The sequence below is a fragment of the Mus pahari genome, chromosome 6, assembly GCF_900095145.1.
Source record: "Mus pahari chromosome 6, PAHARI_EIJ_v1.1, whole genome shotgun sequence".
Taxonomy (NCBI): Eukaryota; Metazoa; Chordata; class Mammalia; order Rodentia; family Muridae; genus Mus; species Mus pahari.
Genome location: NC_034595.1, coordinates 90675425 through 90687166, shown reverse-complemented (window position 1 = coordinate 90687166; position 11742 = coordinate 90675425). Strand labels below are relative to the sequence as shown.

The following is an 11742-nucleotide window of genomic DNA, read 5'->3' as shown; positions in this document are numbered from 1 at the left end:
TTTTTTTTTTTTTATTATTTTCTTTATTTACATTTCAAATGCTATCCCGAAAGATTCCCATACCCCTCCCCCCACCTCTGTTCCCCTACCCACCCTTATTAGCATGTTCTATTTCACCCAGTATAGCCAGATCACTGTTTCCACAATCCACAGGCGATGTCCAGGAGATAATTTGTATTCTTTTGTTCAGACCCAGTGGCTTTTGTTGCTGTCCTTTGGTGGTACTGGGAATTGAACCCAAGACCTTGCCCAAACTGGGGATGAAGGCCACCCCCGAGCTACATCCCCAACCTTCTACTTACTTTATATTTGAGACAAGGTTCACTAAGATCTCCACACTGGCCTGAACTCACTCTGTAGCCCAAATGGGGCTTGAACTTGCTATCCTTCATCAGCACTTAAACCTCAGGAGGGTGCCAGCGGGGACACACCCAAGCCTTTCTAAACAGGGTTTCAACAGGAACCAACTAAATTAAAGACCAGCTTTTACATTTGAATGACATAAAACTAAGTAAACATCTGAGAGTCTGCTCCCCATGGTGCTAGGCGCAGGTCAAGTGTAGGACAGCTAGCGGCATGTGGCGCGAATACAGGAGGATGGCTGTGTACAGACTCTGCTCTCTATGTGACATGCCTCTCAAGTCTCCAGGGTCTCACATACCCAGTCCAGCCATTGTTCCCTTGGGGTCTTGGCTTGATAGAGCAACAGCCAACTCTCAGACCAACAGCTGGGTGAGCCAGGCTTGGCCGCAACCTGTGGCCGCTGCCTGCCGGGGCCAGCAGCAGGGCAGCCCCAGACAGGATGGGGGAGCCAAAGGTCATGAGGCTGCCCTTGCGCCACCTTCCAGCAAAGGCCTCACCTGCTGGTGTCAAACTAATCAGGAGGGTGTGTGGAGAGAGTGGGGCCTTCAGCCTAAGGGTACCCTCTCCAGCTGCTGCCTGGTCCTGCCACACTGACCTCTGCTTCCTGAGGCCCCCAGCCCGCTCCAACCTTGTGGCCTTGGCCTCCACGGTTAAATGAGGGCCAGCTGTGTGGGCCTCTACCTCCCATGTGCATATGTGCAAGCTTGTATTCATGGATGCATCACGGGATTGTTACAGTCCAAAGTGTCTGCGGGCACACTATGTGCAAGCGATGTGGCTTGAATAATTCAGCAGCAGCAAAGTGCCCACATCTTCCCAGATAAGTGAGTTTTCTCTCTGTGTGTGTCAACATGTGCTGAACGTGTGTATGTTTACACGTAACTGTACACGTGTACATACAGATGGCCATTCTGTGTACACATTGTACATGTGTATATGGCTTTGTAGGAGCACATACAGGCACACATACATGTGATAGTATATGGTAGCAATATGCACACATGTTTAAATTTTCAAAGATGGGCTCTTATGGGCTGATGTGTGTGTGCACTGGCATGTGTGTGTGTGTGTGTGTGTGTGTGTGTGTGTGTGTGTGTTGAAAGTGTATGACCAATATGCAGGTAAGTGTGGTTGTATGCACATATATATTTTGGCATGTATTTGTGCTTAAAGGTTACTATGATTAGGCATGACTTAGGTGCTCACATGAACATAATATGCATACCTGGGTGTGTTCATATGCTGTGCCTGGCAGGCTTGTGTATGCAATTGTGTGTGTGCCTATGGGTGTGCAAGACCATGCATGTGAATGTGTGCTTGGGAAGGCCAGCTCTACATAGTCATCTGTGAGCTGGATGCACCAGTGTGCATGGGAGCCTTTCCACACCGTCCCTGGTTGACCCCCTGACCTAGCGCATGTTCCCAGTTCAACGCAGGACACACATGCTCTTGATAAAACATTTGAGAGCAGCAGCGGCAACGTGGCCAGCCCCGGGCAGGCGTTAGTCACACCCGGAGCCTGGAGCCCCTGCCCTGCTCCAGGGCGCCTGCCCAATTCGGAAATAAAATTAACCCCAAAGTCAGCATGGGGGTGGTGGGGGAGGGGGATCAAAAGAGAAGGGGCCCAGGAGACCAGAAAAGAGAAGCAGTTGCCCTTCCTCTCCTTCCTCCCTCCTCCCTCCCTTTCTGGGCTCCTCTGTTACTGCAGGGAGAACTCAGGGCTCCTCAAGTGCCATGGTCTCCAGTCACTTACTGAGGCACCTCGGCCACCATGTATTACCCAGCTGTCACACATGCCCAGCCTCACTTTTCCCACCTGCAGGATGGGTCTGGGGACAAGGCACATTCTCTCAGCCATTTCCAGCCACACTGCCTTCTTTTCTGTTGACATTCTGGGGCAGCCCAAGGATATGTCGCATTTCTGTTAACTGGCAGCCAACACCCCTAAGCACACAGGAGGCCAGGTTCTCTAATAAGCTTTGAAAGTCACACATCCTGGACTCCCCTGTGTTGGCCTTCATCCACCTGTCACCTGCTGCCTCCTGTCCCCTGCTTGAGTTTAGCCCATGCAGCTCTGTGTGAAATACGTACTTTTCCTCAGCCACAGAGCTTCCCCCACCTCCTGGTGTTCCCAAGGTCCCACAGCAGGGCAGTTGTGATTCAGCTTCCTTACCTCAGAGCATCGGTGAGCCAGTCTTGGAAAGACACTTGGCACTGATCGGTACACACTCTCCCGTGTGCACACTCGTGTGTGGGAGTGCTGCTGGGCATGTGCACAGAGTCGAGGGTGTAACTTGCTAAATTGCATATGCAGGGAGGGAGGAGAAATGATTGCTAGTTAGCGCTCCATCTCTGCTGCTACACAGAGCTGTGTGCGTGATCATTCTCACTGTCTTAGTACAGAAATGGGGCCTAGAGAAGTTACTGGAGAGGGGTTGATGGGCTGTGTTGGTGACCACACCTGAATCCTGGTCTTTAGGAGACAATTTCAGGTGTGTTTGAAACACACACGTGACCCAACTCCTGTGCAGCAGACCCCGCCTGCCCCCGGCTCCTAGGGCCTCTCTCTTTCCCAGAGACACCTCCACATCTTCTGGCTCTGGCCAAGTCCATCCATCTGCCCATCTCTAACCGTCCCTGGAGTGGGTGGGGCAGGGGGGGCAGGGATGGGGCACATGGTAGATTAATATGGCCCCGGTGTTCCCAGAGGCCAGGGCCATACTAATGATGGGGCTGATAGAACGCAGGAGTGTGAAAAGAATTTTAATAGATCTGACAACTCTAATAAGAATTTGTGTCTGGAAGGGTCCTCCTCTGGGGCCGCGCTCTGACGAGCTCCTGATGGCTGGGATCTGTTTACTGGTTGGCATTGCTGGCCCAGCTCCTGCCAACTCTTGATTAATGTAATTGGAGACGTTCAGAGCCCAGGCGGGGTGTGAGGCAGGAGAAGGGAGACACGGAGGGACAGAAGGACACCAAGGGCTGTTGACAGAGTCCCTAATGAGGAATGTCACCTTCCTGTCTTCTCGCCCAGCCTTTTGGCTCTACCCTAGGAAGAGGCAAGCAAGCCCTACAGTTAGCCCGTTGGGTGCTCTGGAAGTTGCGGGGGGTCAGCAGGAAAGTTCGGCTTCTGGGTGCTTCCTGGCCTACCTCAAGGAGGGAAAGTTCCTACTGTGTGCTGGGGGAGAGTGGATAGAGGTGCCAGAGAAATGATTCTTTATTCTGTTTTCCTTTATTTATATGTATATGTGTTCATGTGTGTATGTGTTCATGTGTGTGTGCTCGTGTATGTGTTCATGTGTGTATTCATGTGTGCATGTGTTCATGTGTGTGTGCTCGTGTGTGTGTTCATGTGTATATGTGTTCATGTATGTATTCATGTGTGTATGTGTTCGTGTATATGTGTTCATGTGTGTATGTATGTATGTGTTTGTGTGTATATGTGTTCATGTGTGTGTATTCATGTGTGTGTATGTGTTCATGTGTGTATATGTGTTCATGTGTGTATGTGTTCATGTGTGAATGTGTTCATGTGTGTATGTGTTCACGTGTATATGTATTCATGAGTGTGCAGTTGTGCATATGGAGGTCAGAGGTCAGGCTCAGGTCTCATCTTAGACACTATCCACAGCATCTCTCGCTGGCCTGGAACTTACTAGACAGACCACGAGGCATGTTGCCTATTGAGCCCCAGGGATCCAGATGCCTCTGTCTCCCCTGGGCTGGGGTCCAGACACCACCATGTCTGGCTTTCCTGCATGGACTCTAGGGAATCCGCTTTTCCTGTCTGCACAGCTTTGTCGATAGAGCTGTGACCATGGACGTCCATGGATAACTCTGGGCTGGCAATTGTGCTGTGCCTCAGTTTTTATTTTTCTCAAGTAGGAACTGTCCTGCCCAAGGCACAGAACACACCTTCCCCTAGTATACAGTAAGTGCCAACCACGTGTGGGCTCTGCCTTTGCTGTTAGCGTGGCTTGGTGATGGACCTCTTAGCCCACCCGGAATAATTGCAGTGGTCATGTCAGGGCCCAGCATGGGACAGACTGAGGCAAAGTAAGCCACAGCTTCCAGGGACTAAAAGAAAGGTCACCTGAGGTGACATGTGCTCTTGGTAAACCTTGCCTGAAATGGAAAGGGTCACTGTGGGCATGGGGGTGGGGGTGGGCAGAGGGCCTCAGTTGTGAGGGCTGTGTGCACACCAGGGGCCATTGCCAGGATGCTGATACCACAAGATCATTCCCAGGGGCTGCTGGTGAGGCCCAAGGCTACAGAGCTGTCACCAGCCTGCCTGGGTCTGAAAGCGTAAGAGGAACCAGCCGATTTTAGTCGGAGTCTCTAGAGGCCTTAGTTCTACATCCCATCAAACAGGGACAGGGGACAGTCCCACTATCTGGCTTACATGGCTGGAAAATTACCTAAAAGAACCCTGAGTACAGGATTGGGAGCAGGATAGCACAGGGCTAACTCTCGGGGGTTTCTGCTTCTATCCCTTCGGTGCCTGTCACCCCTCTAACTGATCCATGGACCCTGACACCCAAGGAGAAAGGACAGTGTGGCCAGAGCTTTAAGGTTTTCCTTCAGTTGGCAACTCCCTGCTCCTCATTCACAGCCAGGCAAGGCTGGCCACAGCTACCTCTGCTCTGCTACCTGGGAGCCTGAGGCTGAGTGAGTGATGTCACCGATGGTCCAGCCCAGGAACTCAGCACAGAGCTTCCCCTCCACTCACCCACTGTGAGCCTGGCTGGGGAGGCACACACGAGATTCAAAGACACCCCAGGACATTTGCACAGCCTTTAGGAGTGGGGAGGCTTGTCCTGAACCTTCTATGACAGCGTGTTTAAAAACATTGTCTGTACCCCAGCTTTCAAGTAGATAAACTGACATAAAGAAAGACCAGTTGGCTCAAAACCATATGACTGGGAATGTACCCAGGAATGGCCACCCTTTTCTCCATGCCACCGCTAAAGGTCACATTTCTTCTGAGCCTGAGCTCACAAGCACCACACTCTACCTTCACACTATGTGTGTGGATTCTTTGCCTGTAGTTCTTTGGTTCATATGCTCCACCCCATGATACAGACAAGGAAACTGAGGTTGAAGTGCTGTGTGCTTCAGGTCACACTCAAGGTTGGCAGGCACAGAATTTAAATCCAAGCCAGCTATTGAGATTGTCCCTCTAGCCTCCCTGACCTCGCCATCAAGCTGTGTCCCCTGCCTCCTGGCTCTACCTCCCCCTGACCTGCTTTAAGCAGAAGATGCCAAGTTTGGGGAAGCACAAAGATAGTCTGCAGGGAGTCCTGAAAGGCAGGTAACAGAGGGAGCCTTGTGACTCTCCATGCACAGCTTTCCCCTCCAGCCTCTCTATGCATGGCGGTTCTGTGGGGGCACAATGGCTACAGTCACAAGACCTAAAGACCCTGGGAGGCCTTGGACACTTGCCTGTCCAGTGCCTTAGTCGGGAAAGCTGTCTGCTAGAGCTTCAGTTAGAATAGATCCACATGTTCTGCAGGCCAGCCATTGTAGCTGCACATGACAGACATTTGTGTCTTCCTCAGGTGAGCTCTTATGCTTGCAGGACCTGTGTGTGCATAGGTGTTCCCATGTATCTGTTTACAAGGGGCAAGGGGCTCACACAGGTGTGTGTGTGTGTATGCTTGCTTGTATGTATGGGTGCGTGTGTGTGTCCCAAATGGGCAGGTATTTTTCTGTATGAATATTCATCTTATGCTCAGTATTGCCTTGTGAAGATACTCCTTTCCCCTACACACATACACACACACACACACACACACACACACACCACTCATTTTCACACGCATCCCCAGCAATGCTCACATAACTTCTCTGGAGCTGACAGGCTATGGGTCTCAGCTCTCATGCTTTCTCTTGAAAGCCCCGCAAAAGCAGAGAGCCTTCATCCTCAGTGTTCCCTGGACACACTCAGCCGGGTTCACTAGCCAGGATATGCAAATGGATTGAGGAAGGGAAGCTTAATTCTCTACTGAAATCTGGAATGTGTGCATGTACTTCCCTGCAGAGCCAGCAAAAGAGCAGACAAATATTAAACACTGAGTAAATATTTGCTGAGAGGCTAGAAAGGAGATTTGTAAGGGAAAGAGGGGTGGAAGAAGGATGGAGGGTGTTCTCATTTTATTTCTACTACTGTGTCAAATACCCTGACCAAAAGTAACTTAGGGAAGGAACCGGTTCATTTTACTTACAATGACATGTTACAGTTCATGATAACAGGAAGTCAAGGCAGGAACTTGAATTGGTCACATCATACCCACACTGAAAAACAGAGAGAAACAATGTATCCATGCTGTCTACTTACTTGCCTTGGGCTAGCTTTATTCTTATACAGCTTAGGGTTCTCTGCCTAGGGAATGTGACATCCACAGTGGGCTGTGTCTCGTAATAACCAATTAACAGTCAAGACAGTTCCCCACAGACATGTCCACAAGCCAACCTGATCTAGACAATTCTTCAACTGATGCTCACCTCCCAAGTCATTCTAGGCTGTGTGAAGTTGACAATAAAAATTAGCCAACAGAGGAAAGAGGGACTGATGGTCAGAAGGATGAATGAATGGGCATATAGACAGAGGATTAATGAACAGTACAATGGGTAGATGAATAGTGTGGGTGGAAGAACAGATGAGAAGATTGGTAGGTGTGTAAAGGGAAGACAGTGTATATGGATGATTGTGAAGAAGAATGGATGGTGGAAATGGATGGATAGATCATAAGGTTTGATGGGTAATTAGAAATAAATGGATGGATGGGAGGATGGATGGGTGGGTGGATGGATGGATGGATAGATAGATAGATAGATAGATGGGTAGATGGGAGGAGAGAAGGATAGATGGCTGAAGAAGGGATAGAGTGGTGGATGGATAAATAGATTTGTGAATGTGCAGAAGAATGGAAGAAAAGGAGACTGGATGGATAGATTGGATGTTAAAGGTGGATGGGTAGATTAGACAAGAGCCGGTTAGAATGGATGGAACGGTGGTTGGATGGACAGATGGACAGATGGATGAAGGTTAAGTGGAAGAATGCATGAAAAGAACCTCAGTTTCTAGAAGCTTCTCTCTCTTTCCAGCTGCTGTTGATTACCTGGCCAAAAACGTGAGCCTGTCCACACAGCGCCGTATGAAGCTTGGGGAACACTCCGCTGTGCTGGGACTTCTTCCTGTGGAAACGGGACAAGCCTACTAGGGTCCCTGGGGCAACTTGCCCCGTCTAGTGGCCCAGCCAACACTTCCCAAGCCCTGAGTCTCCTCACCTCAGTCCCCTCATCCCCCTGGGGTGGCAGGAGGCCAGGGAAGAAGCCCTTTCCCCTCCTACAGGCAACCCTCTGGAGACAGACAACCAGTGTGCCATTCACCCATGCTTAATGACCCAGAGTGGCCCTCTGCCTCCCCCTCTTTCTCCAGAGGGGTTCCTAGACATCCTGCAGTGACCTCCAGCTCACACCCACCTTCTCGTATCATGGCCTTGGTCCTGTCTCAGTGCAGAGATTGAGGCTCAATCTGAACCAAGCACCTAGTTATCAGAAGAAAACGGTGCCAAAGATAAGGCCCTGGCGTCCTTGACCTCTGAGTCATGGGTGCCCTGGCCAGGGGTGTAGGTGGAGCTCATGGGTGTCCTCAGACACAGAGCTGAGAGCTCTCTCTCTCGCTTGGTATTAGGACTGCAGCCTCTTTCCCTGGACACTGAGATGAGTCCCCGGGGTGTTCCCAGGGGAGAGAGCAGATAACATCTCAGCTTTACCTAGGAACCCAGAGGACTTTGGGACTGTCCCTGTGCACCTTGCTGGGCATCAGGAGACCAGGAAGGGATTCTAGCAGAGGGTGGGGGGCACAGAGGCAGAGCTGATTGGCCATGGGCTATCCCAGAATGCCTGGTCCCGAGTCCAGCATCAGGAGGTGCAGGACTCCTAGGCTGCAGTCTGACAGAGGCTTGCCCACTGGGTCAGGCTTGGGCAGCCCACAGAGCCTGTCACTCTCCTCAGTTGGTAGGAGAAGAGAAGGTCTTGAGGTGACAGGAGGCACAAGGCAGGCTCAGACGGTCTGAGAGCACCAAGCTTTCGACTCCGCACCCCTGGGGTTCTGCATACCATCTTGCTGGCAGCTGGTCCCCGGAAAGGGGGCCTCCATCCTCCAGCATGGAATGCTCTTGATGCCTCTGGATGCAGAGAGCCTTCTCGGGCCAGACAAAAATGCTGCTCCACCCCAGAGAAGATGCTCCAGTCTCCTAGGCATCTCAGTGGAAGGCCATATCTCTGTCCTTTTCAGAGTAGCATATTTTTCAGTGATGGCTGCTCAGTCAGGTGGGTTCTGTCGCCTTACAAGGCACAGTACGCCTTGGGCCTTGGGCACTGTTTCTAAGCCACCCCATCCCAACCCCAGCCACCCCAGGGAGAGAGAAAGATGCCAAAAGTCCCAGCAAAGAGGACAAAGCACCTTTCTTAAGCACTCCAGTCTTCCTTGCACCCCAGCCTCTCTTAGAGCTGGGTCTTTTGAGGGAAACGGATTGCTGAGCCCCCCCCCCCAATTCTCTCCTCTGTGGAGTTCTTTATCACTCTCTATTTATCAGAATCGCATCCATCTTTACCCTCTCCCTTGCTATAACCTACTTCCGGACCACCCTCATCCAGTGCTGGTACCCCACAGCACTAAATCCAGGAACCCTGGGCCTGATTGCCTGTTGCCACCCGTACACGTGAAACCACCTCCTGCCCTCAGCCAGCAAGACATTCCTAGAGAGAGGGGCTCTGGGCTCAAAAGCCCCAACTGACTTCCTTTTGCCTGGGGACCTGAACCGGCAAGACACCTGGGACACTTGTCTACATGAACACGTGACCAATGTGCACCTATTTCTCATCTCCAGACCTACCATCTGAAGCCTGTCCCGGGCCATGACTAGGATGGCTTGTAACTGGTTTAGAGAAGTCTAATAATAACGGAGGGCAAACTGACTCTCTGGTAGCGTCGAGCACCAGACAGATGGAGCTCATCAGCTCTGTCCAGGTTTCAAGGGAGGAGACTTTTGGGCTCTTCGAGGTCTAGACGAGAGGAAAACCATGTTGCCCCCTTGGGAACCCAGGTTCTCCTTTTGAACTTCTCACAGCTGCAAGCACCCTATTCGAAGACCAAACGCATCTTCCTCCACATTCCTTGCCCCCGGGAGGCCTGGCTCTGGATACACCTGAGTCTCTGTTCACCTATTATGCTTTAGGAGCAGGAACTTCAAGCAGGTGACATCCACAGGGCCCAGTTCCAGCCAAGGGAGCAGCATTCCAACGCTTGGACCAATCATAATGATCAGCCCGTGAGGGTAATCGCAACTAGAGATCTGCTTGGGAGAAAACGAAATGACTTCTCATTCCGTGCCATGCCTCTGAACGCACCCCCAAGCTGCCATCTTGGTATAAAATGGGACTTGTGTTCTTGGGGAACCCTTGACCCCCAACAGATTTTCCCAACTGTCTTATGCTTTTGTGAATCTGTCTGCTTTGATCTGTAAAACTCAGCCTTGTTTGCGAAGCTTGCAACTTCACCAGTGAGGTCACACCGATTAGATGAGAGGCACCAGGCCTCTCCGCCATCTCTCTGTGACCATCCCTCTGGGTGGAGCAGAGCCTAGAAGAAGGCCGGTTTCCAGTGGCCAGACTGGACCAGAAACAGCCCCCCACCCCGATCCCTGTAAATAGAGTCAATAGCAAGATAAGAGGGGTGCCCTCCACGTCACCTCAAGTAGCTACTGGTTCTTCTGTGGAGGCCCCTCTGAACTCATTGTCTGGTAGTTGAAAATGTGATGTTGTGCTGTTTGTTTATAGAACATTGGCTTTTTATATATAAATCTATATACTTAAAAACAAAAAAAACAAAAACAAAATGGAAAGAAACCCCCACAGTGTGTGTCGTGCTAGTGCCGGGGACCATCTGTAGGGATATCATTGCGTGTTTGGATTATGTACCCAGCCTTTCTTGGGTTCCTTCTTCTTTTTTTTTTTCCTTTCCCCTTTGTCATTTCCCTACTCCCGATTTGGTTTTTCTCTCTTGCTCTGAAAATGAAAGAGATGGCTTGAAGAGCCAAGCTTCTACTCCTTTACTTTGGACTCGAATTAACTTTGCCCTTCCTTTAGGGGACCAGGAACAAGCCCAGGAAACAGAACTTGGGAAACAAGAGGGTAGGAGAGAGTGAGGGGAGGAGCTAGCGGGGAAGACAGGAGAGCAGGGTGGTTTCCCAGCTAGATGCTGGCTGTGGCCCAGGATTGAGCCTGGATTAGCATGCCCCACCCGAGGCTGGTATCGTTTTGCATGGAAATGGTAGGACATTCTAAGACATGGAGCTAAGCCTTGCTGAGGGAATCCACAGTAGCCAACTAAGAAGACTGTGTAACTCCTCTAGGAGGTTCAGATTCTCCCCAGGCTCTTGGGAATGTTTCTCCCTGCGGGAAGCTTCTCTAGGGTACACAAGCATCCCCGCCTTCTACAAAAGCACCAAGCCAAGACCAAATGGGGGTACATGGGCTGCCTGTTGAAATGCTTCAAGATACCTGTGCATTTAATGTTTCCTCGGTCTGTGCGGACATGGGCAGCCCCCTTCTGGGAAAATACCACCCTGTGCTGGAGAACATTCCTTCTTCCTAGTGACTGCAACATTGTTGCTTCAGTGTTTGGCTCAACCGTTTCTCCTCCACACAAAGTGAGTGTGTGTGCATGAAGGGGTGTGAGTGGGATGTGTGCGTGTGGGCGGGCGTCTAAATATAACCGCACCATAATTTATTCAGCTATATGGAGTAGTAGACTAGAAAGATAAACTGGTATTTGCTTTAACTACCTGCTGCTTGTAAGCGCTGCCTCTGTAACTCAGGCGTAACTGTTATACATTAAAAGAAATTAAAAACATCATGAAGGTTCTGCATCCTCAATTGACTGCCATCCAGTGGCTGGGGACCAGGGTGTCTGGGGACCACACGATGGGTTGGTGTGGGAGTGTTTCTAGTGTACCCTGTATTGGTCAAGGTTCTCTAGAGAAGCAAAAAGATAGGATGGATGGATAGATGGATGGATAGATAGATAGATAGATAGATAGATACATAGATAGATACATAGATAGATACATAGATAGATATCTTAGTGTTTTATTGCCATGAACAGACATCATGACCAAGGCAACTCTTATAAGGACAACATTTAATTGGGGCTGACTTACAGGTTCAGAGGTTCAGTTCATTATCATCAAGACAGGGACATGGCAGCATCCAGGCAGGCATGGTGCAGGATGAGCTGAGAGTTCTCCATCTTCATCTGAAGGCTGCTAGCAGAATACTGACTTCCAGGCAGCTAGGATGAGGGTCTTAAAG

General features: G+C 50.5%; 1 protein-coding gene across 1 annotated transcript in view; it reads left to right on the top strand.

The window, feature by feature from the left end:
• The window catches only part of Pax7 (paired box 7), a 98704-nt gene extending 87417 nt beyond the window's left edge, over positions 1-11287 (top strand). The window contains exon 9 of the mRNA XM_021200017.2: positions 7471-11287. Within this exon, the coding sequence (XP_021055676.1) occupies positions 7471-7586 (116 nt within the window). The 3' untranslated portion in view covers positions 7587-11287. The remainder of the gene's footprint in view (positions 1-7470) is intronic.
• The last annotated feature ends 455 nt before the right edge of the window (positions 11288-11742 follow it).